This window comes from Bos indicus x Bos taurus, chromosome 1 (genome assembly GCF_003369695.1).
Source record: "Bos indicus x Bos taurus breed Angus x Brahman F1 hybrid chromosome 1, Bos_hybrid_MaternalHap_v2.0, whole genome shotgun sequence".
NCBI lineage: Eukaryota > Metazoa > Chordata > Mammalia > Artiodactyla > Bovidae > Bos > Bos indicus x Bos taurus.
The window spans coordinates 56481201-56507633 of NC_040076.1; the positions used below are offsets into that span (position 1 = coordinate 56481201).

The 26433-nt window shown below is 39.4% G+C and overlaps 1 protein-coding gene across 6 annotated transcripts in view; it reads left to right on the forward strand.

Moving 5' to 3' along the window:
• PHLDB2 (pleckstrin homology like domain family B member 2) overlaps positions 1-26433 on the forward strand; it is a 244939-nt gene that overhangs the window by 207582 nt on the left and 10924 nt on the right. For 2 of the 6 annotated variants that reach the window (XM_027516731.1, XM_027516648.1), the window contains exons 9-17: positions 1753-1842; positions 5421-5564; positions 6174-6359; positions 8306-8446; positions 9656-9755; positions 12311-12325; positions 13497-13517; positions 15592-15627; positions 17248-17455. In XM_027516731.1, coding sequence (XP_027372532.1) covers positions 1753-1842; positions 5421-5564; positions 6174-6359; positions 8306-8446; positions 9656-9755; positions 12311-12325; positions 13497-13517; positions 15592-15627; positions 17248-17455 — 941 coding nt within the window. The remainder of the gene's footprint in view (positions 1-1752; positions 1843-5420; positions 5565-6173; positions 6360-8305; positions 8447-9655; positions 9756-12310; positions 12326-13496; positions 13518-15591; positions 15628-17247; positions 17456-26433) is intronic. The other 4 variants (XM_027516814.1, XM_027516903.1, XM_027516562.1 and 1 more) reach the window with 3 other exon arrangements.

Below are 26433 nucleotides of genomic sequence, written 5' to 3' on the forward strand. Positions count from 1 at the left end.
TAGGCCCTTCACATGCAATCATGAGTTCACTTACAGTGCCTCTGTAGCCCACATGAATCCCTAGCAGTTCCCCTCCTCCTGCTTCTTCAGCACCTGGACATTGCCAGTTGAAGTTGGACTTTCCAACCCTATCCCCTGCTCTGGGGGTGAACTCTGGTGCTATTAGGCTCCCCACCACCTTTTGCACACAAGATTCAAAAGCACAGCTTAAATTAGATTGTATAACATATAATATTTAAGTAGTTGCTGAAATTTTAGCAAAAAAAGAAAAAAATCTCTTAGTGATAGGTTTTTAATGGGTAAGCACAAAGTAGAAATAAGATCTCCTCATTAAAATACATAATTCTATTGTAAAAACTATGTCTTAAGATTTTTGTTTTCCCAAATTGGCCTATAGCTACACCTCAACCCCAATAAAAATTCTAGTGATGCTAAAATTTGCAGTTGATCTTCATTATTCACGGGGTCCGTATTTATGACTCTACCTAATTACTAACCTTTGTAACCCTAAAATCAACACTTGTCATGCAGTCATTGATGGACAGGTGAGCACAGAACAGTGAAAATTTTGAGTCACTCAATGGACGTTCATATTCTCAGTTGAGGTTGAACAAGACAGTACTCTGCCTTCTTGTTTTGCTCTCATGCTGTAAGCAAATGTCCTTTTTGTAGACCATTTGGTGCCATGTTTTCATGTTTTTGTGCTTTTCATCGGTGATTTTGCTGTTTAAAATGCCTCACAAGTGCTAAAGTATTGTCTGGTGTTCTAAGGGCAGGAAAGTTGTGATGTGCCTCGTGGTGAAAATACATCTGTTAGATAAACAGCTTTCAGTCAGGAATTATAGTACTGTTGGCTATGAGTTTCATGTTAACAAGCAACATTGTCTATTAAATAAGATGTCTTTAAATGGAAACACACGTTAAGACAAAGTTCTGTAGTGATCGGTTGATGAAAATATTGTGACCAGATGCCCACAGCAACCCAAACTTATATTTCCCTTTGGAACAGTGGGTCAGTATTCACTGCTTCAGTGTTTGTGGCAACACTATAGAAGGTCATCACTGCAGATAATGGGAATCGAATGTACATGAAAATGTAAAGGGCATAGCATAGCCAAGACAACTTTGAACAAGAACAAAATTGGAGGATTTATACTATTTGACTTCAAGTTTTACTGTAAAGCTATAGCATTTAAGAGGGCGTGGTGCTGGCATACAAATAGACATATAGATCAGAGGAACCGAACAGAATCTAGAAATAGACTAACACATACAGTCTATTGATTTTTGACAAAGGTTCCAAGACAATCCAGGGGGGAAGGAAAGTCCAGCACATGGTGCTGGATCAACTGGGCAAACATGGAAAACAATGAATCTCAACACTGTTTATCCTCATATCATGCGTATAAATTAATTTGAGACAAATTACAGACCTAAACATAAAAATTAGCAAGATAAAGTTTCTAGAAAATACAGGTTGGCAAGTATACCTTCGTGGCCTCAGAGTAAACAAAGATTTCTAAAAGAGTAAATGACAAAAAACTTGTATACAGAATATATTAGAAACTCCAAAACTCAAAAATAGTAAACAACCAACAAATAAAATTTTAAAAAACAGACAAAAGGCTGTAATTGAAACATTTCACAAAAGAAGTTATGGGAAGAGTCAATAAGTCCCATGCAAGAGTGACATTGTTAGTCATCAGGAAAATACAAAGTTGACTCAGCTTAATAGATTTTGTGTTCCTTCAGGAAAAGGAAAATCTTTGTAATTTGGAAAAGAAATACTCCAGCCTCTCTGGGGGGAAAGGGTTTCCTGTCACCCCCAATACTCTGAAAGAGGTAAGCTGTGATTTTACATGTCCACTCGTTATCACCTTAGAACTCAGGAGATGTACCTCAGTTTTCTGGGATTAGCTGACTGGGAAACGTGAACTGAAGTGACTTGTGAAAGCACTCAGTGCTTTGAGGTTTTCCTGCCTTTCCTGATTTATGCTTTGAGAATTTCAGGGATTATCTTTATGTCTGATGCAGATGCTGTGTGTGTGTGTGTGTGTGTGTGTGTGTGTGTATACTTTGCTTAATAGTGATGTGGGTTACTTTGGGGTTTCAAACGTTTAGGATCCAAACCAAAACTAGTCTTAATAGCTCTTCTTTCCTCTTGCATTTTCCTTTCTCAGTTTCTCATCTTTCCTACTTTCTTCTCTTTTTCCTATGTCTTCTGGAACGTGAAAAGCCCCCAAACATCTCTACCCTTTTCCCCCAGTGTTGTCTGGGTTATTTCGCCCTAAATTGGAAAAATCCTGTTTACATTAAGCTGTACACCCTCTTTATCCCAAACGTTCATCTTTCCCAAGACCCCATCACCACCCTTTCCCAAATATCTTTTTATAGAGCTACACTCCTATAATGGTAAAAATATTTGAACTCTAATTTGGAAAATTAGAACCCTGACCAGAAAGAAAGAGCTTTCTTGATCTTTTTTTTTTTTTTTCAAAAAGCTAAAGAAAAAGCTTGCTTATGCATAAAATTTTTGTAATAGCAAAAACCACTTTATAAACTGCTTTAAAAAAAGCAGTAAAGTTAGGAATTCCTTCATAGAAAATAGAAAATATTTTCTCTGTGTGTGTGTATGTATATGTGTGTGTGTGTGTGTGTGTGTGTGTGTGAAGTAAATGCTCATCACATAACAGGTGTGACTGATACGTACTGATACGTACCTTGGAAGCATTTTGTGAAATGTTTCCACAAAAGCTTTATTAGACCATTCAGTTAAGGAGTTTCTCTCCATTATTTACAACACAGAACTGGCAGATTCACTGCATAAAGGATGCTTGTGAATGGAGTGTAGAGGAATAAGATTATGTCAGTGAGGCGGGCAGGGGCTGGCTCTGGTGAGTCATGTTAAAGAAATATAGTTTATTTTAAGTGGATGGGAAGCCACTGAGTGGTTTTAAGCAGGGAGGTGACATTATTTGAGATCCATTTGTTAAAGATCATTCTGAGCTGCTCTACTGGATTATAAAGAAGAGTTGCTGGAAAACCAGTAGGGCAGTGATTGCAGTATAAGTTGGAGGTGCTGGTGACTTGAATTTGAACAAATAAAGAAAGATGGACAGAACCAGCTAGATGCAGAAATGCTTTGGAGGTAGAGTTGACAGTTCTTGCTGATAGATTGGATGTGGGAGTGAAGTACGTTAAGGGCATTGTCAGGAATGCTGCTGTTAAAAATTCCAGTTTGAATAATGAAGTGGGTGGTGAGTAGCTGTTACTGAGATAGAGAAGACTGGAGAAAGAATAGGTTTAAGTAGAAAGGTATGCAGTGTGACTCTGGACGTGAGTTTGAAGGGCTTGTGGCTTCCAAATGCATTAGATAGGGTCTAAGGTCTCTTTACCTCTTAGAAGAATAAAATCTTTGCCTTCCTATTAAAGAGTTACTCTTTTTCTCTGCAGCCCTCCTGTTGTTGAAAGCCCATTTGATGTTTTGACTGTATTTGTGTGTCTGCAACTCTCATGTTTGTTGCGTGGCTATGTGTTCTCTCTCGTGTCTAGCGGACTTGGCTCAGAAGATGTTTTAATTTTCTTTCTTTCTCTTGTCTTTCTTTCTCCCCCCAACTCTCTCATTCTCTATATTTCTTTTAAAAGAATGATGAATTTATATCCAACTCTTTTAAATAAGTCCCACTTTTGAAAAATGATATACATTTTTAAGCAATTAATTAGATTATTACAGTTATAATAGGTTATTATATGAATCATGTAGGAATCAAATTTTGGTTTTGAAAGATTCTACCAACTTAGCCAAAGAATAACTCAAGTTGCTACTCATTCATTCTCAAAGATAAAATAAATTTAACAATCCAATTTTCAACTTCCTTTCTTCAGTTTAAATTATAAAACTTTACATACTATCTTATTGTCCCTTTCTGAAGTGCAGAACTAAATTCAGCAGAATTTTGATATCTTCAATTTATAAACAGTCAACTCAGGTTTTCTCTACTTTGTCAGAATTATAAACTCTCAGTGAAAACCTTGTTTTCCCGTCTGGGATTTTTGCTTTACCAGCATAACAATGTCTTACCTTTCCTGGAGCCACTGTCTGAAAGGATTGATGGACAAGTAGAACTCAAATATTAAATTTAACACTGCTGCTGCTGCTGCTAAGTTGCTTCAGTCGTGTCCAACTCTGTGTGACCCCATAGATGGCAGCCCACCAGGCTCCCTCGTCCCTGAGATTCTCCAGGCAAGAACACTGGAGTGGGTTGCCATTTCCTTCTCCAATGCATGAAAGTGAAAAGTGAAAGTGAAATTGCTCAGTCGTGTCCGACTCTTCGCAACCCCATGGACTGCAGCCCACTAGGCTCCTCCATCCATGGGATTTTCCAGGCAAGAGTACTGGAGTGGGGTGCCATCGCCTTCTCCGAAATTTAACACAATTTACTTTTAAAAGAGAGATGCTAATTTATACCCTTTATTCTTTTTTCATACTATTTTATTCATGTAGTGAAAATATGAATGGTCTGTACAATTACTTTCCATGGTAATTTACAAGGGCCTTTTCCTCAAATGTAAATTCAGAAATTTTTATTCTCAAAGATTTTGATTCATGGGTATTTTCTCTAAGCTGAAGCCACAACTGAATCATTGAATTTAAAAGTAACAAAATTCACTGTTCTAGAGGGAAGTTGCCTTAAACTGAAACAATCTTGAGCTGCAACTTTGCCTTAAGGGTGTGTGTGTGTATGCGATGTGTGTGTGTGTGTGTGTGTGTGCGATGTGTGTGTGTGCACGCGCACGAGTGCGTGTACATTTCTCTTGTTAGGGAAGGCTCACAGGAGAATAGTGTCCTTTTCATTTTCATTTTGTTGAGATGCCTAAAAACTAGATTCTATTAAAAATAAACTACTGATTTGTAAATGTCTTAGTGCAAAAGTCAGTAGTCCCTAATCTATATTTATTCACTCTAGTTTGTCAGGCAACAGGAGAAAAAGAGAAAATCTTAAAAATAAAGATTTATGGAAAAGTCTCTTGAATCAGAGAGTGGTTGCATTGTCGATTTTATGTCTCAGATTTATTTTTGTGTGTGATTATTTTAAATGCTGTGTAGTGACAACCTTATTCAGTCAACAGAATGAATGCTGACATGGATGGATATTTTTAAATCAAAGGTATTGTGTTATTTATAATAAGTCATTTTGATTTTATCTGAAAATTTACTTATGTTGGAAATACAAGTTTTCAAGATTAAGCACCATACATCCATTTTAATAACTGATGATTGCCTTAATGAAACATTTGATAATACCACAGATACCTGGCTGTGATGCTCTGAGCTAACTCCATTGTACTGGAGCATTAATACTCTCGCATGCTTCAGCTCCTGCTTTCCTCATGTTTAATGTATCAATTCCTCCTTTTAGGGCTATATCATTGTAAATGAAATTAATGAGTCATGTGGCAGTTCCACGAATCTCCCCCCTTCCACTCAGTTCCCTGCTGATGCTGATGCTACTGCCGCTGGGCCTACCACAGCTGTGCTGATGAGCCAGCCACAAAGTAAAGAGGTGTGTTGGCATGCCATTTCATTCATTCACTGCTTTCCTCATGTCAAAAATTAACCCATGGTTGACAGAAAATGACGGTGTGTGAGACAAAGATATGTCTGGTTGACCAGAGGGCTGGAGTGATGCGGAGTTTAAAAAACAGACCAATTTGGGAAGTAATGCTCTACTAATAATAATACTTGAAACCATGAAATATGGTACAGAGTATAGAGTACTAGGAGAAGGAAGTTCAGAAGAATAAACTCTATCTTAGCGCTTTAGCCCAGCCTAGTTTTCTTAGAAACCAGAGAGACTTTCTAAAATTGTTGGTTTGAAGCACCTTTCCAGTTTGATTTTGTATTCAATTTTGTTTTACAGTACGGATTTCTTTTTCATTTTCTGCTGCTTTAAAACATCTGGGGAGAGATAAATAATAGTAAATTAAAATACTTCCTACTAATCCAAGTGTGGGATTTGAACACAAGGCTAAATTTAAAGATACTCCACATCATTTATGACTCCTTGAGTAACATATAAGAAAACAGAACAATGAGATTATCGATTTCATTTCTTTGTCTTATTCTTTCATTTCATATGGACACATAAATACTTTTTTTCTCTCCTTTAAAGCAAAGATCGTCTGTCTGTCCTGGATTTATGTTTCCTTCCACTCTTTCTTCTCATCCTATCACTCAACCTCCATCAGCCCCTTGGCCTGAAGCCGTGGCTACCTTTGTCGATTCTTTTCCTTTAAATGACACACCTCCTCCTCTACCAGCTAAGAAACACAGGAGGCAACAGCAGCAGGACCAGCAGGTAATTAGGAGCTGGCATTTAGAGTTTGGGAATTTTACCTTGACAACAGATGTACTGATGTGAAATCTTTTCTTCAGTTTTTCCAAAGATATTTTTTAAAAAGATAAGGTGCATGCTCCTTTTTTTTAAAAAGAACATTTATTTTGGCCCTAAGAGTGTGGGGATTGTTAGAGAGCCTGAGACCTTGAGTGTCCTCTCCTGGCTTTTGATATGTTGAAGCTAGTTTCACATCCTCAGGCTTCATTCCCATTCAGTCAAAATGTTGCAACTTCAGGTATTTTTCAAAATCATAGTAATTATTTCCATAAAATCCATGGTATACAAAGTTGCCATGCCAACACAAAATATTTTCCTTACACATTATTGAAACCATAATAGTAGATACCTTTCCTCTGCTGTGAGTCAAAACTTCCTTAGCATTTTACAAATGTCTCATTTCTTCCTTCTAACAATCCCATGAAATATGAGCTATCTCTGTATTGATATGTAGGGAACTGAGACTCAGTGTTGGTAAGCAGCTTGTCCAGAGTCATATCACAAGCAGTGCATTTGGTCCATAGAACAACAGTTTTTTATTACATATTTTAAAATAAATAATTTCTTCTTCCAAATGTGTTGCCCTCTTTTTAGGACATTTTATGAATACTCATGGACTGCCCTAGTGTCTCAGTTGGTAAAGAATCTGCCTGCAATGCAGGAGACCCAGGTTTGATCCCTCGGTCAGGAAGATCCCCTGGAGAAGGAAATGGCAACCCACTCCAGTATTCTTGCCTGGGGAATTCCTTGGACAGTGAAGCCTGGTGGGCTGCAGTCCACAGGGTGTCAAGAGTCGAACATGACTTAGCAACTAAACCACCAAAACATTTTGTTTTGAAACTTTGAACTATAATCAAATCCTTACATGAATTTGGCCCCAGAAGATCCTAAGGTGTCAGTCAATAGACCTCCCAAAGTAGGTGAGCTCTGGTTCATTATGCCTTTCTCTTAACTTTCTTAAAGCTACCTTTCCTATCTATTATCTTTGGTTAAAGGACCATATCTCCTTGCTAGTTTTAGGTTAATAAATGTCTAGTATAAATAGAAAATTGTTAAGTTAAAGTGAAGATATTCTTCATGATTGGCATGTTGGAAGATTGATAGAAAATTTGATATTTCAGAGTTGCATTAATTTTTAGATATTTCAGAAGCCTGAGTTTAGTATTAAAATGATCCAACCTAAAGAACCTCTAATTAGAGAATAACTTTCCTATCGAACACATTTTGGAGAAGGCTAAGAAAAACATTGGTAAGTTTCAAGTTGGCAAAATGTTGCCTTAGGAATCTGAAAAAAAAAAATGCAAAATGGTCAACAGGAGGATTTTCAAATGTAAGGGACTGCTATGGAGGCTCCTTGGCCAAGATCTTTTTTTCAGTCTGTAAGGATGCCTTATAAGGAAACATCATGTAGATTTGGAGATGTTTATGTGGTTGAAACATGATTCCATCTTTAAACCAACTTCCCTGTTTTGCTTTCTCTTCATCTTCTTCCTTCTCCCATTTCTTATTCTCCTCACTCTGGGATCTGTGCCATCACACAGAACTGTCCAGACAGACAAGGGGGGAAACTACTTATGCTTTGTCCACTGACTGTTCTGCCATCCACATGGCAACCATCATAATAACTTGTAAGTTGCCCTGAGGCCCCAAGGCAGCCGGCACTACTGTCAAAGTGACAGGTGGATTTTTCTGAATTTTTCTAGGTTCAGCAATAAATACTTCTCATGTCTATGTATCTTACCAAATGTTAGCCCAGGTCTCTTAGCGAACTTGAGTATAAGTTGAATAATTTTTTTCTAGTCTGTGTTAACATTCCAAAGCTTCTTTGTAAATGCATACTTCTTAATTTCTTTAGTGATCTGTTTCAATTAGTCAAGTTTTGCTATTCTGCTTTACATTTGCATCTAAAGCATTTTAGAAGTCTGGAAGAAAGGAAAAAACAGCACCAGGAAGGCCTCTATCTGAGTGACACTTTGCCTCGAAAGAAAACCACACCTTCCATATCCCCACATTTCAGCAGTGCTACTATGGGGAGAAGCACCACCCCAAAGGTAGGACATGGGGAGAATCACGAGCCTCACCGTCAGTGAGTCTTTCTGTCCTTATGTTGACTGACATGCAAAGGCCTTAAAGAAAATGCTCAATAATAGATTGTTAAGTTTGCTTGTTGGGCAGACATCATAACTGAATTGCACTTTCTATCTTGTTCAGAGGACATTTGGAATTGTAAGCTCTGGGACCACAGCACCTGGTCCAGGGTGTGTTCTGCCGCCACCACCCAAGTGGTGAGTGGCATTCACTTCCATGACACACTCCCAGGGCTGCATCCTAGATCTGGAAATTGGAGGATGTAAGCTCTGGCTTCTTGGAGTATTAGCAACCGATATTTATTGGATCATTTCTTGGAACCTGACACTGGGCTACGCCTTTTAGGTGTATCGTTTGACTGTAAAACTCAACACCATGCAGTAGAGGTATTAATACTAATTAGTATCTCCATTGTACACATGGAAAAACTGAAGTGGAAAGAAGCTAGGTGAGTGGTCCATGTGTCCTCGGCTGGTTGGCATTGATGCTAGAATGTCAGCCCATGTGGTGTGATGCCTGAGTCGCTCTCACTCCTGTTCTGCTGACTTGCCTGAAGGGTCATGGCAGGATGAAGGCAAGGGCAAGAGAGAAGGAGGCTCTGAGTGGGACAGAAGTTGGAGTCCTTCTCTTGCCCTTAATCAGAATAACTTTGTTTTTTATCTATTTTATAAACTGGTGTTCCCAGAATGTTTTACACTAGGATTTTGTTATTTTAAAAGAGTGCTAAAACCACCGGGACAGTTAGGAGGATTCTCCAGTTTTTAGCCCACTTGATCACTAGGAGCAGATGGAAGCTGGTGCCCTTGTCATGTGTGTGATCTCCTCTGTCCTTGTGCATGACATGCATGCGTTCTTGTCCCTGCATCTACTCTCTGCCCCTGGCGCATGAAGGACTTTTGAGTTTTTCTCGAAGGTGGTTCTAGACAGTGTTTTCCCCATCTGTCTTCACTTCTGGAACTGCTGCCTGTGGAGGAATGGCTGTGATGCTGAGGCTGCTGCAAAGCTCTGGGGGAGTGACAGCAACTGGTCTGTACCATTTAGCATCAATACATTGGTTGCAAAGACCTGCCTTCTGCACTTAATTAGGAGTTAGGCAAACAGCAATGTGGCTGTGTCCGAAGGGACCATTGGGCTTGCAGCTTGCCTGAATTGTTTCCTCCTGGTTCTCACAGGGCCACCTGCCCCTGGGACAGAGCAACAGCTGTGGCAGCGTGCTCCCCCACTCGCTAGCAACCATGACCAAAGACTCAGAATCTCGGAGGATGCTCAGAGGTAGGTATCTTGTAAGTCTGGGGTCAAGCCCTTTGTCAAGCATTAGAATTTCTCAGGGAGAGGGAATCAGAACAGAATTGGGGGTCATTAGACAGGGGATCAACCAAAGTCCTAAATGTCACTTTTTTATTTTTATTTTTTAAATTGTATTGAAGTATAGTTTACAGTGTTGTATTAATTTCTGCTCTACAGCAAAGTGATTCAATCAGCTTTACTCTTAATGTAAAGAGGGGGAATGTATATATAAATCTTCTTATTGTTGTACTGAGATAAGTTTTACTATATGCACACATGGCTGGTATATTCCCATTACACTTTTTATAAATGCAGTGGAATTTTCCATTCAGAAAGGCCCCTAGAGAATTACTAACCTTCTTATCTGATTGAAAGAAAGAAAAAAAAGACCCCTGAGATTCTGACAGATTATCAGGGCACTTAGCTAAGTCGCTCCCCTGGTTTGTGGCTGAGCCACTCTCCCACTAGAGGACTGACTCATTGAGCTAAAGATTCCCTGAGCTAACACACAGAATTAGTGGCCCAACACAGACTTTCCTTCAGGCCTTCTAATGTGGGTTGAACTTTTATGCGGTTGTTAGGTTTCAGGTAGACTTGGATTCTCAGCATGTTCTATTTCTTTGAAATAATACATTGCATTTCTAATGGTATTCTCAAGCAGTCTGTGTACGGCTAGAAGAAAATAAGGCAATTCCAGAGGTGAGCTCCTTGTGGAGATTAGATTTATTGTGTTAAAATGGGGCTTTAGGTCAACTTATATTGGCCTTGACTTTTGAGCAGTTATGGTGCCGGGTAGCAAAAATGCAAATAAATGACATGATCCTTGCCCTTGAAATACCTAGTCTCATGCGGCAGACAGAAACATAACTGATAATTTCAATCAAATGTGGTAAATTCAGTGTTGGAGGTGTGCCCAGGATGTGAGTGGGATGCTGACAGGATGATGGGCATCTTTCCTCTCAATGCATTCATTTTAAAGCTATTCCCTCTAAGATGGCTAGGATGCAATTCTGACTGCTTGGCATCTTTGCTAATGTCACCAGAGAATAATCACTATTACCATCAGAAATATGTTTATATATTGGTATATATATATGCATGTATACATAATGTATGTGTGTGTGTGTGGCTAAGTGAGATGTACATACATATAGGTACCCTTGAAAGAGGATTTCATATCATTACCAGTGTGATTTAAGAGTTAATAGAGGCTATGGTATTCATAAAAGTGGTTTATAATATATGAGAGGTTTTATTTATTTTAATAAAATGCATTTGACTTCTCTTTTATCATAATTTCTTAATAAACTAAAAATATCCCATAGTTTATAAATAACTAAACATAAATGAGTATATTTGGCTCTCATTTATTACTGTTCACTTGTGGGTCAAGTCTATTTTCTGTTGAAACATTTTTCTGTGGTATTTATAGACTTCTTTTTGAATATTTTTCCCACTGGCTGAAGACATCAAAGTTCAGATTGGCCACAACACATACTTTATGTTAAAAAATTTTTTCCTTAAAATAGAGTAAGAAAAGCTAGACCTGTATAGCAAATAGATTTGTAAAAAGGGCTGTAAACAACATTGTTTTAGAGGATTCTTGTGAGAATATGGTGAAACTAAAGGGATGTTCGATCTCTGTTTTTCCTCATCTGTGTTCCCCTCAAATAATGGGATTCCCCATGTTAGGTTCATGGAGAAAAAGCTGAGCCAATTCCCTTAGGTCACATTAGGTGCCCTCTGCCAAATCTGTTGTCTTTGACCTGTCTTTTGTGCTCCTGTTCTTCACTGATAGGTCTTTTGTGCATCCCAGAAGCCTGCAGCCTCAGTCTTTCCCCTGCTGCAGCTCTGAGTGGTGTTCCTCTTAAAGAGTTTCATGTGGTCATGATGAGACAGTTCCCGAGGAAATAGAGAAGCATCATGTGTGTGTTGATGTGAGAGGATGTGATATATCGTATGAGGCCAGCCTGCCACCTTTGGCTCCCCCACCCAGAGGAGGAGTGGGTAGGGACTGCAGTTTTTAGAACTACAACAAACCATAAAAATTGGCAGGATTTTCTACTAAACCCATACAGGTGGGCCGCAAGGACCAGGAAGGATGAATCATAATTTCATTTAGAATTGTTTCACCGTCAATTGTTGGTGCCATTAAAATAGCAAATGCCAAGTAAAAGTCCATGGTTTTGAAAAAATTGGACCTTGCACATTTTTCATTAACTCAAATAAAATAGACCTTATCATTTTCACGACTCATACTATTAACTTAAATGAACTGTTTTTTTGCTGCTTATTCATAATGGATCCATCAAGGACAATGGTGTAAGTATAAGCCTTCCTTCAATAAGCACTCTTGTCATAGACCTGACAGTGTGAATCATGCAAACAAAGGCCTCTGAGAGCAGAGTTTAAAGCAAAGAGCCCAGGAACTCAACTCTTACAGTTGAAATGGTTATTGGCTTTTGTACAACTTGTGACCCATCCCTTTGTAAGCTTTAGAATGAATGAAATCTTTGTCCTTTTTCTTCTGTTCAATGCAGGAAAGTCCAAGAAAGGTATGACAACCTCCCTGTGTGGTGTTTTTGTTTCCAGCAAGTAGTGAAAGATCATTGTCAAGTCATCTTTAAGAAATGATCAGATTTAACACTGTACAATGGTGGATTTTTAGTCTAATGATTATTTCTTTTACACAATAGAGGGAAATTGTTGCACGTTTGCTAAAAACACAATGCTGCGTGCAGCTGCTGTTCATTCACAGGCAGCTGCATGACCCTCTTTGTCTTGGTTTTTTATTGCAAGGTCAGATCATACAGGAAACACGAGTGATTCGGAAGCGTTGCTTCATAAGACTCAGGATCTAGATAAAGCAAAGAGTGGGCTTGTACTGTGTATAGGCTAAGTATAAGGTACCATGTTTCTCCTTTATAGAGGCCAAGTATAAATAAAGCAGGCTATGTGAGAGGATGGAAGGATTTAGGAGGCTCCTAATATTGCATTTAAGCCTTAAAACCTAGTATACAGTGAAAGTGAAAGTCGCTCAGTTGTGTCTGACTCTTTGCGACCCCATGGGCTATACAATCCATGGACTTCTCCAGGCCAGAATACTGGAGTGGGTAGCCTTTCCCTTCTCCAGAGGGTCTTTCCAACCCAGAGACTGAACCCAGTATAGAGTGAGGAACTGTCTAAATGACTGGCTAGAACAAATGATTCCTATGTGGCTAGGTGATAGTGATGCAGGGCATTACAGAACTGATTTGTTATAAAGTTGGGTGAACTGTGCTTCAAATTGTTGAATGGCATATTACAAACCTTAACTTTAAAAAGCTATTTGTTAGCATCTTCTTGGAATAAAGAATTGTTTTATAGATATAATCTTGTTTTTATTCTCCCTGTTTTCTGGTTGAACATGTGTGACGATTTCTCATTTTTTTTTTCCTGTAACAAATTGTTTTTTGACTGTGTGCATGTATCAGAAGCTTGTTTTTGTTTTGTTAACTTCTTGAATTCTTCTCTATAAACTCAAATTTAATCTAAAAATATGAATATCTTCTCTTGTCAAGCTGGTACTGTTACTAACACTGTCAATGACTGCATGTCGAAGAGTGTGTTTTTCCTGTCCCCTTGTCATCCTTTTTGATCTTGTATCTTTTTCCCTTTCTCTATCATTCTTCTCCTCATTCCTGACTTGTCCTGCACCTTCATCTTCCGGCTATGGACTATGGTTAGGAAGAATGAATTTCTCAGCAGGTGAGAAATTGTCAGAAATACTGATTAATTTTATCCTCTTAAACCCAGGTTACAAATTTAGGTCATTGCATTTTCTGTATTAAGGCCCAGATAACCATTTTAAGGTATATAAGACACATTTGGAAAACATTAGCAAGATTATATATCCAACAGTGGTTAACTCACAAAGGACTTTTCAGGTACGATCAGCCAGAATTCATAGAGATTGGTATTTTAAAAATAATAATAATAAGTGGGCCTTGCACATCCAACCTATTGGCTCTTGTGGGACAGTGAAGAATGTTGAGTTGATTTGGGTTCCATGTATGTGCTATGCTTAGTGACCAGCCTCAGATATTACAGGTCTTACTTTATAAACTTTGTAAAATACCCAATTCAAACAGACATTCCTGTCCAGTCAAGAAAGATTTTTAGAGTATTTACAAGGCCTTTTTACTCTTTAGATGTTGTCCCACTGCTGAATATTATTCTTGCCACATAATTTAAAAAGAAAAACAAAAACCAAGCACTCTCAGGGATTTAGGAAAGTATCATTTTCCCCCAATCCGCTTACTTTGCCCCACCTGAAACAGTAGATGCATTCCACTTCCTTATTTAGTCACTAGTATATTTGAAATTTATGAATTCACTCAGTGACCTTTTATATTGTGACATCTGAGTACTAAACAAATGGGATTCTGTGCTGAACAGGACATATATGGCCCCCTCCCTGATAACCTACACTTACTGCTGCTGCTGCTGCTAAGTCACTTCAGTCGTGTCCGACTCTGTGCGACCCCACAGATGGCAGCCCACCAGGCTCCCCTGTCCCTGGGATTCTCCAGGCAAGAACACTGGAGTGGGTTGCCATTTCCTTCTCCAATGCATGAAAGTGAAAAGTGAAAGTGAAGTCGCCCAGTCATGTCCGACTCTTAGCGACCCCATGGACTGCAGCCTACCAGGCTCCTCCATCCATGGGATTCTCCAGGCAAGAGTACTGGAGTGGGGTGCCATTGCCTTCTCCCAACCTACACTTAAGTGGAAGCTTAATCCGGCTCACACCTCTTCTGGTGCTACTTCACTGTACCAGCAGTCATCCTTGGGCCTCCTGCCAGCGAACCCTCCTCCGTCTCCTGAGCCCCTGTGGTATCCTTCTGTTGAAAGTATCTGTACCTTTAAATGGCCAGGCCAGAGCCTGGATCCCAAAACCAGCTCCTAGGAATCATGCTGGTGCAGTTCCAGGATCACAAAGGAGAGGTCCATACCCTTATTTGCAATTGCAGGGATCACTTGTTTTTTTGGAATTGCTTAGGAGGGAGGAGGCTAAGCCAGGTGACAGGTGAGTTTGTCGTGATCAGTAAAGTGTTGCTGGTGGGGAGGAAAGGAGGGGCTGCATAAGATGGATGTTCCCATTCATATTAGATCCACAGGAAACTAATATCCTGCCATGGAAGCTACTTGTTAGCAGCAGCCTTTTTCATTTAAGTTGAAAATTCAGGGTGTTATCCTATCACTGAAATGATGGAAGGTTCTCTGAGACACAGAGCAAAGAAATAAAATAAGATAAAACACACAGTGAGGTGACCTGGGGAATGCACATCTGCAGTCCTCACAGTGCACACTAGCATGGCAGCCCCTTGTGCCCACATTCGAAACTTCGGAGTCATTTTAGTTTACTGTCTACCTCCCCTGAAGGTGGTAAGTTCATTTTCTTATTCTGTGATACATTTGGGAAAAAAATCCTGGACTATCTAAGGAGCAGGACATACTTACATAATTGCATTACAGGAACTAGCTTTTCCTCCTCGTGAAAAAACTGAAGGGAAGGGAGGTTGTGACACATGTCATCACCAAGGAGCCGATTCTTGTGTTTTAAATGACACACGAGGGTTAAAGGGTTGTCCTTTAGGGATTTGGTTTTCATACTAAAACAAGGAAATGTCTTCCATGTTATTGGTGCCAGCATGAAGTTCTCTTTGCCAACAAGCCTTTTTTGAAAGTGTAAAGAAAGATACATGTGTGACCTTTTCAAATAACCTCTGGTATTTTTTGTCCCTCCCTTTTCCATAATGAATAATTGGAAACAATTTAAAAGGAGCAGTTAGTAATTCCAAAAGTTCAAGTGTCAAAGGTAAATATTTGTATAATGAATTTTTTGCCATGTTTAAGATTGAAAAAAAAAAAAGGCACAAGCTCCACATTTATGAATGCGCTGGCTTTTGTGATGCTTTATGCATTAATCCTTACAACTGATGCTATTCTCTCTCAAGCCTCATGGTGTGCTTTTATGTTTTGCATCTTTCCTTAGCAAAGTGATATGTAGTTTTTACATACATGTGTGTATTTATAATTTATGATTACATCTTACATTAAGGAAACTTATTTTCCCAGAAATGTGTTAACCTGAACTAACATTTTAACTTCAGTATCTAAAACTGCTCTAAATACTAGTGGCATGAAAACCCTTCATGGAACTCAAATCATTTTACAGATTTAGTTTCAGTTTATAATGTTTTGTTGAAGCATCACAGATGTGGCATCTGTTTTTAAATGAAAATGTTTAATCAACAGCTGAGGAAGCGGTTTGGAATCACTTGCCTTCTTTTGCCCTCTGGCCTGTTTTTTTGGTCATTTCATTACTAATTAAAAACCTCATAGAAAGGTAGGTAGGGTACAAGAAAACAGGGAAAATCCAGATGGTCCAAATATATAGTCTTAACAGGCCTGGTAGTACATTTGATCTGGGAGAAAGTGATTGTGAGCTATTGTACTGGCTAAAGAACATATTTTAATGAATTGAGGGCTTCGTTTATCACTATGACTCCTGATTCCTGAGCACCTGGTAAACAGAGAATTAAAAGAGAATTTGATTTGTGATATCCAAAATCAGCTACCAGACGAAAGCCATAGAGTAACACAAAGTAAAGCCTGTGGCTGGTGTGCCAACTAACCAGGTACCAGGGTAAGGAAAGCCCCTCTTAATACAGGCACTTTTGCTCCTATGGATATGATCCCTACTTTTCCATACGGTTATCACCAACTAGCTGAAGGCTGGTGGTTAAGGCAGAAGAAGGAAGAGAGCTAAAAATATACTAATTAGGCTGATCACAACTATTGGAAGGATTGTTGATTCTGAGTGTTTTAAATAAGTAATTGGCAGACAGGGGGATTTGAGGAAAAAAAAAAAGAATGAGAAAAATGTGCAGTTGAAACATTAACCAAAGTAAAAATGTTAGTGATATGAGTAAGATACAAGTTTCTCAGATCCTACACCTAGATTATTTACTTGCTGTTTTACGACCAGATCAAGTACCTTTGAAACTGGAACACGACTGAAGAAGTGACCACCCTAAGAGCCTCGTGTTGCTTGTCATAAGAAGTCATCTTGCTTTGCTTAAACTCAGCCATTGTTAGAGGATTTGGGGTTTGAATTATGTTTCTGTTTTTGGTTTTGTGTGTGGGTTTCTATGTGTGCTGATGTATTATTCTCCATTGTGCTGAGATGTAGAAATGGCATAGGAAAGTGTCAAGTGATCGCTGACAAAAAAAAAATCACTCACAAGTCCACTTCTTTGAAACTCATGCTTGCCCTGAGCATGATGCTGTTTCTTTGATCTTCTTGGCTTCAAAACAAATTAGACCAAGGCCCCAGTTTCATAGGCAGATGTTTTGGGTTGCTGGTTTGAGAGTGTTAGAAGATCTAAGACTGAAAAAATGAGGCATACGAACTTATTTATGGCTCTCTCCTTAGGATATAATCACCAACAGATGAGTGAAGGACAAAGGCAGAAGTCTTCTGAATTTTACAACCGCACAGCATCTGAATCGAATGTCTACTTGAACAGTTTCCACTACCCAGATCACAGCTACAAGGACCAGGCCTTTGATACTCTGAGCCTAGACAGCTCTGACAGCATGGAGACCAGCATCTCTGCCTGCTCACCTGACAATATCTCTAGGTAAGATGTACTCCTGGGGAAGGTTTCTGGTTTGGAAAAGCACCTGCTTGTTTCAAAAAGTAAAGCCATCAATCTGAGGCAGTATATATGTACAAGCCCAAATTTCTGAAACAAAGAGAGCTACAACACAGAAGAGGGTTGAGTGTCCTGGTGGTCTTTGAAAGTACTTTCTTTGTATCCAGAGTGACTTGAGCCAGTCACACACCATCTAATCCATTTTCTCCTTCATTTCTTTACACTTGACTTCACATGTATACTGTGCTTCAAAATAGATTTGCCTCTGTTGGTTGACTCCAAACTTCATTAGGACTGCCTGTAAAGATTTAACCATTCACATTTGTGTTCATACTTCGAGGCAAGCAAAAGTGGTCTTATGGGATTATGGCCAAAGGTGCATCTAAAATATAAATCTCGCTATAGTGCTCCTTCAAGAGCTTGGAGGATGCCTTGTTACCTTTTAAGTAAAGTCAGACCTCAGAGCCTGGCCTTCTAGATCCAGCCCAACTCTGCATTCATGCTGTCCTGCTACACCTCCCAGAGCTTCTTATTCATTGAGACGGCGATGAATTCTCAGATTTCTGTGCCTTTGACCATATCGGTTCTAGCCCTGGAATCATGTCGTCTGTTGTTTCTTTTATTTATATGCTCATTCACTCCACAAATCCTTACAGACTACTCTGCAGTTAACAGTGAGCTGGAGTTGACTCAAGCCAGTTGCAAGAGCCAAAGGTGCACACCTCCTCCTAACTCTGTGATCAGTGATGTCATGTTGGTAGTATGAAACTGGCCACATTGGGAGTATTTACACCACATAAATTGACAATTTGTTGCATTATCAGTGGTTTTGTTTTCCTCCAGCACAGCACTGTCTGGAGTCTGTTCTTCCTTTCATTCATGTATTCCCTCAACCTGTGCATACTGAGCCTTGAGTGTGTCTAGCATTACAACTACCGCCTCCTGCTTTAGCCTGGAGAAAGTCTCCTCACAATTTAAGCTCAAACTTAAGTTGGAAACTCATGAAAAGTTCTCCTTTGAGAGTGTTTTTTCTTTCATGTTTCCATGGAAGTTGATACTTTTTTCTCATATCACTGATCACATTGCAGTATAAAATTTTTTCTTCAATAATTAATTGGCACATTTCTAAATGTCAAGGAGGATGTCTAATTATCTTTTGGTTTCCACATTCAGCAGAAATCTTGGCACATAGTAGACATTGAGTTAGTGTTGGCTGAATAAATACCTCAGGATATAGTAGACATATTTTCAATTTTGATTTTTTTCTTTTTTTGTTCTGTTTCAATTGGCTGAGAACCATTATGATTTAAACCCAAGGAACATCCAGTGTTTCATAATGTCCATTGAGCAATTGTCTCAAGTGAAAATGACTAATTGAATGATGACCATCAAACAAATTTCCCTCTGTTACAGTGAAGTCACAGGCTAAGGACAGGAGCTCTCTGGGCCTTACATGACAGCTAACTGTGCTACTTGAAGCGGATCACAGATTTCTCTAGGTCCTGGTTTGCTAATCTGCTAAATGGTGTATTTTTCCTTGAGTGCAAGAGGATGATAGATTTTAAAATATTTTGGTGGTAAATTATCATCATGTATATAGAATTTCTTTACAAAATTTTGAATCATTTGCTTCTCCCCTTCCCCCCTAAAAAGGAGTGAGACAGAGTTAGAGAGGAAGCAGTATCAGCAAGGTATGCTTAGCTTTGGGTTAGTGTCTCATAAATGGAAAGAATTTTGAGAGACCCAAATCTAACAAAATATTATAGCCAGGAAATTGGGGGAGTGGAGGAAAAGAAGAAAAGGGACTTCCCTGGTGGTCCAGTGGCTAAGACTCTGCATGCCCAGTGCAGGAGGCCTGGGGTTCTATCCGCATCAGGGAACTACATCCCACATGCCACAGCTAAAGACTCCATGTGCTACAACTAAGACCTGGTGTAGCCAAATAAATAAATATATATATTTAAAAAAAATGATAAATGCCACATTTTGTGGTATATAGAATACAGTGTATTTAATTCTTGCATTATAATAGGTAAAATATTGATATTACTGCATACATCCTACCAGAGAAGGAAAGGAATTCTTGGGGAAAAACACTAAAGCAACCATAAGAATTATAGGTATTTCTCCTTGTCACATGAGAAATTTAATTTAAATTTAAGGAGTGGAATATGTAAAGACTAAAGATAATTTTTTGCTGCCCTTATTGTTTAATATCAGAAGGGTTAGTATTTTACTTCTTTTAATACTGGAAAATGCAGTATCTCACTTTTTAAAAAATGAAAGACACTTGAGTGTGTGGAATGACTAGGCACCAAACCATCCATCTCTTGCTCTGGGTATTCTCGTAAGGCACTGGCTGTTTCCACGAGGGTGTCCAAGAGCCGTGCGGGGGTGCGGGAGCTGATGTTCCCAGACAGAAAGCCTAGAATGTTGAGTAATTATTCATAAATGCCAGTAAATTGACCAATTAAATGTGTTACTTTTGAATAACAGGACACGAAAGTCAGTAGCTTGGCAACTATTGTTGTATATTGTTGTATAACAATGGTGGAAGGAATAAAAGTTGACGGTGCAATCATTTCATTTCCTAGTATAGCGATCTCAGAGGGACTTTCTGGGTTTCTGAGGCACTATGCACTTTTCAAAGTTGTTATTTTGAAAACATCAGACTACCTACCCAAATAATTGTGAATATTTTATAACAGTATTCCTCTGGGTGAACCCCTGATAGCATGGCCTTTTTTATCCTTTCTATTTTTGAGCCATCTTTAATAAATAATTACACTCTATATGTTTTCCTAAATTGGTGGTTTTTTTCTGCTCCATTTTCTGCTCTCTACCCCTTTATCCCCTCCAAAAACTAAAAATAAGTGTTCAGTTCAGTTCAGTCGCTTAGTTGTGTCCAACTCTTTGCGACCCCATGAATCACAGCACGCCAGGCCTCCCTGTCCATCACCATCTCCCGGAGTTCACTCAAACTCACGTCCATCGAGTCGGTGATGCCATCCAGCCATCTCATCCTCTGTTGTCCCCTTTTCCTCCTGCCCCCAATCCCTCCCAGCATCAGAGTCTTTTCCAATGAGTCAACTCTTCGCATGAGGTGGCCAAAGTACTGGAGTTTCACCTTCAGCATCATTCCTTCCAAAGAAATCCCAGGGCTGATCTCCTTTAGGATGGACTGGTTGGATCTCCTTGCAGTCCAAGGGACTTTCAAGAGTCTTGTCCAACAACACAGTTCAAAAGCATCAATTCTTCAGCGCTCAGCTTTCTTCACAGTCCAACTCTCAGATCCATATGTGTACATCCCTTCAAATGATTCCCTCCTCAAACCCCATTTCTCATATTTGAAAGTGGTGAACAGCAGCATAGCAGTGAGTACAGAAAGTTACCTAAAAGGGAGCCACTTCAATCAGATTTACCAAGATGCTTGCTTCTTGGAAGAATAGCTGTGAGAAAGCTAGACAGTCTATTAAAGAGCAGAGATATCACTTTGCTGACAAAGGTCCATCTAGTCAAAGCTATGGTTTTTCCAGTAGTCATGTATGGATGTGAGAGTTGGACCATAAAGAAGGCTGATCTCCAAAGAATTGATGCTTTCGAACTGTGGTGCTAAAGAAGACTCTTGAGAGTCTCTTCAACAGCAAGATCAAACCAGTCAATCCTAAAGGAAATCAACCTTGAATATTCAAGGAAGGACTGATGCTGGAGCTGAAAGTCCAGTACTTTGGCCACCTGATGCAAAGAACTGATTCACTGGAAAAGACCCTGATGCTGGGAAGATCGAGGGCAAGAGGAGAAGGGTGTGACAGAGGATGAGATGGTTGGACGGCATCACTGACTCAATGGACATCAGTTTGAGCAAGCTCAGAGAGATAATGAAGGACAGAAAAGCCCGGTGTGCTGCAGTTCATGGGGTCACAAAGAGTTGGACACGACTTAGTGACTAAACAGTGAACAGCAAGAAGTTTAGATCTAGAGACTTCAGGACAGTATCCACCAAAATCTTAATCTACTGTTTTTGTTCACCCACCTACATTTTCTTTAAATGGGAATGACTCCACTGAATGTGCCATAGTAAGAGGACAACATTATTTCTGGCAGGTAGCTCCCTGTGACCACCATCATTTTCCATAGCACCCCCCACTCCCTGCCCCAGTTTACCAGTCCAGCGCCAGGGTTTGTTTTCTTTTTTTTTCCACATATAAATTAATGATTTTATATTATATTATGTATTAACTTCTTTGCATCATAGTTACTTCACAGAGAACTGACCCAGTGCTACTAGCATCATAGATTACCAATCACCATGGTCAGAAATTATTAATTTGTTGTTGTTCAGTCACTCAGTCATGTCCAACACTTTGTGACCCCATGGACTGCAGCACACCAGGCTTCCTTGTCCTTCACCATCTCCCGGAGCTTGCTGAAATTCATGTCCATTGAGTCGGTGATGCCATCCAACCATCTTGTCTTCTGTCATCCCCTTCCCCTCCTGCCTTCAATCTTTCCCAGCATCAGGGTCTTTTCCAGTGAGTCGGCTCTTTGCATCAGGTGGCCAAAGTATTGGAGTTTCAGCTTCAGCCAGCTTCAGCATCAATCCTTCCAATGAACACCCAGGACTGATCTCCTTTAGGATGGACTGGTTTGATCTCCTTGCAGTCCAAGGGACTCTCAAGAGTTTTCTCCAACACCGCAGTTAGAAAGCATTAGTTTAAGTGTGCTATCAGATTCTCTGAATGTCAAAAATTGAAGCCAAAGTAGAGGTGCCTGCAAAGGTCTAGTATAAATAAGAGGAAGAGGGAGAGAGAAAACAAGCATTTCTCTTGTGTGCCATCTACCTAAAAACATTCATGCTACCCTAAGATAAGCTTGTACCCATTTTATGAAGGAAAATAAATGTGATAAGCATCAGGAAAATGGATAATAAGGAACTGATGTTTGGCATGCATAGTATGAGCACATCCTAATGGGAACTTTTTGAAGATAGGTAGAAAGAGGTCTTCCCTGGTGGCTCAGATGGTAAAGCATCCACCTGCAATGCAGGAGACCCAGGTTCGACCCCCGGGTCAGGAAGATCCCCTGGAAAAGGAAACGGCAACCCGTTCCACTATTCTTGACTGGGATATCCATGGACAGAGGAGCCTGGCGGGCTGCAGTCCATAGAGTCGCAGAGTCGGACTCAACTGAGTGACTACCACATACACAGAAAAAGAAATAAAGAACTAAAAACCTTTTCTCTTTTTTAGATCTTTTAAAAATGATGTATTGAAATACCCTGAAATTATACATGTTTTAAAGAGGGAGCTCCATGCTGGAGTTCTAGCATCATAAACTTAGTCTTGTGGTTTATTGTGTCACAAAAGCCATCGGTAGGATTACAGACTTACTCTGAGTTGTGGGTACCTCTGCCTTACACATTTTGTCGAGGCATCATCTTTGTGTCCAGCAGAATATTCTTGGAATCAGACAGTGTTTTTACTTTTTCAGTATCATTACGCTGTACACAAACATAAAGCTAAGAAAACAGGTCTTTGGTCTCAAAAAACAGCAGCTGAATGTCAGTTCTGCATAAAGTCTGTATTCTGCTAAAATTATTGAATGAGCTCATAGAGTGTAGTGTTCTGAATACTACCTACCATTCTACATTATGGTTGCTATTGCTAACAAGCCCTGACCTCGTGGTCATGCTTTGAGAGAATGTTGAGGAAATTAATGTCATGATAGCTGTTAGCCACCACCAGTGTGTGTGTGGAGTGAGGTCACGACTGGGTAGAGGGTTGAGGGCATCCAAGGCTGAGCTTGGTTTTAAGAGATACTTCAAACTGCCGTCTCTGGGGTCGCACAGAGTCGGACACGACTGAAGCGACTTAGCAGCAGCAGCAAACAGACTTCCAGATACTTCTTATCCCTTTGGTTTATTCTGCTTTCTACCCAAGGTAGTCAACAAAGCATTTGCATTTTATTCTAGGGATTTCTCTCAGAAGAGATACTGAAAACCAGAGCATTTCAGAGGAGGGCAGACAGCTTGCAAAGGGACCAGGTAGTCTACTGGACAGAGAAAGATTAGACATTTTATCAGGAGTAATAGTGTTCTTGACCTGAAAAAATAAATTGAGAAAATGAATTGAAAATAAATATTCTGGGGCACTGGCTCTTCATTTAGTGGCAGCATTGGTGCATTGAAGGCAGCCTTGGAAAAGTTTTCTTTTGTATGGAAAATTTTGTTTATTTTCTGTTTTGTTTTATTTATTTGTTGTATGATGATGTTCTTGTTTCCTTGTTTTTTCTTCCTTTTTCTGTTTTTGTCTTTACCTCTAAAGTGAATATTCTAGAAAGCAAATTCAGATTTTGCTGAAAGGTATTATTCAGCACTGAAAACTAAATCTGCTATTTAGATTCCTTTACCCTTGAAAAAGTTTCATTTTTCTTTATGACTGTGGGTTTTTACCAAAGTTGGTCACATAAGACAAATAATCTTCAGTTGATAAAATAGAACATGGCCAAGTAGAGAAAGTCATCTTTTCTCCATAAATGGCCAAGTGATTTCATATTATTTGGTATCATACAGTAATCCTATATGAGATCAGAAATGTGCCTGCCTTCTGAAGAAGGTCAGAAGTTGAAGCAATGGGAGGAAGCATGACTCCTCTTGTAATTTGGATGGGCTGGAGAAACCAATGATGAGTGTCTGGTGCTCCAGGTAATACATTAAAAGTGTATCTTCAGCGACTTCAGGCTCTCCCTTGGCATGCAAGGTGCTAGCCAAATTACATTTCATTTGTTCCATGCCCTGATACTGACAAGTCTAGACTTCACCCTAAATTCCTACTGCGATTGCATCTGCTTCTCACTGCAGGTACAGTTCTGCCCCCTCCCCACAGCGTATCAGAGAGAGTAGCAGTATCATAGAGCAGCATTTAAAGTTTTGCTAAGTAAAAGTGCTTTACATATCAGTGGAATCTTAACATCAATAATAGCAAAAATGTAGCTATAGAGAACAAGTAGGTGTCCATGGATAAAAATTTATTATTTTTAACAAAATAACCAAAGTAGGGACTTCCCTAGTGGCCCAGAGGTTAAGAATCCACCTTCCAGTGCAGGGGACGCAGGTTCAATCCCTGCTTGAGGAACTGAGGCTCTGTGTGCCACAGGCATGTTAGCCTATGTGCAGCAGCAAAGACCCAGCACAGCCAAAATTTAAAAAAAAATTTTTAAGTAACTTTTAAAATGTAATTTTTTAAAAGAGAGACTTTAGGTGCCTAACAGTTATGAAGATGTGATGTAGTAAATGTTAATATGCATTTTCTATGAGATGTTTTCAGAAAATTCAGTTAGGCTGCACTATTGGCATATAATATTTTAGTTCCGTGACCAGGGATCACACCCATGTTCTCTGCATTGGAAGCACGGAATGGTAACCACTAGACCACCAGGGAAGTGCCTAAAGAGTTTTTTTCTTAGTTCTTGCTGGTTGAAGAGAACGGAACTTACGCCTCTGTACCTCCCTCCATCAGCCCACAGAAGTATGAGGGGAAATATGCCTTATTCCTGTCTTTCTCATGAGAAAACACCTGGCTAAAAATTGGCCCACATTCACTCTGCCAAGTCAGCCTAATTGTTAACCTTCTGAGGATCCACCATTACTAAAGCTGTCCATCTCCTTGATGGATACATTTTGTAATGGGGCTGGCAATACTGATTTTTTTTTTTTAGCTTTAATTTTTTAAAGCAGTTTTAGAGTCACAACAAAATTGAAAGGAAGGTACATAGATTTCCCATATACGGACTCCCACCACATATGCATACCCTACCCCTTTATCAACACCCCCCACCAGAGTGGTGCATTTGTTACAATTAACGAACCTACATTGACACAGCACTATTACCCAAAGTTGTTAATTACATAGATTCACTCTTGGGTTTGGACAAATATATATCCTGTATCCATCATTATTGTATCAAACAGTATTTTCATTGCTCTAAAAATCTTCTATGCCCTGTCTGTTCATCCTTGTCTCCCTTCCTACCTTCCCCACTTCAAATTGCTGATAACTACTAATCTTTTTACTGTCTCCATAGCTTTTTTCTTTTCCTGAATGTCATATAGTTGGAGTAATAAAATATTTAGCCCTTCAGATTGGCTTCTTTCACTTAGTAATATGCACGTATAGTTCCTCCATGTCTTTTCATGACTTGATGGCTCATTTCTTTTTAGTGCTAAATACGACTCCATACATAGTCTGGATGCACTACGGTTTATTTATTCATTTACTTACTAAAGGATGTCTTGGTTGCTTCCAAGTGTTGGCATTTGTGACTAAAGCTGCAATAAACATGTGTGCACAGTACTGATTTTAAGATAAACTATATGTCCTTAATTACTGTGGTCATTTCTCTCCAAAAGAACTCTTAGCACTGTGTTTGAAACATCCAGGGTTTGAGTTGATCAACAGTATGGTTTAAGAAGATTATGCTAACAATTATCTTATTCATTTTTACATGAATTAATTTTATATGAACGTGTGTTTCAAACATGAACCCCTCCTGTGTGCCAGGCTCTGTGTTATGGAGGATACAGGCACAAACACCTCTCTGTACCCAAGAGAGTCTAGAAAAGAAAGCATATTTGGGACTTCCCTGGCGGTTCAGGGGCTAAGCCTGTGCTCCAGTGCCGGGGGCCAGGATTCAATCCCTGGTCAGAGAGCTAGATCCCACATACCACAACTAAGACCCAGTGCAGCCAAATAAATAAATTAAAAAAAAAATTTTTTTTAAAGAAAACATATTTAAGTGACTGTGCAAGTAAGTTTACATGCGTAAGAAACAGCACTGGTTCTTCATGACCAGAACATCAGAGTAAATAAGTTTTGACTTAGGCCACCGCCTTTTTTTTCCAGAATAGTCAAAATGTGAACAAGTAAAAAGTAAAGTATTTTGTTTAATGGTAAACATTCCCAAGT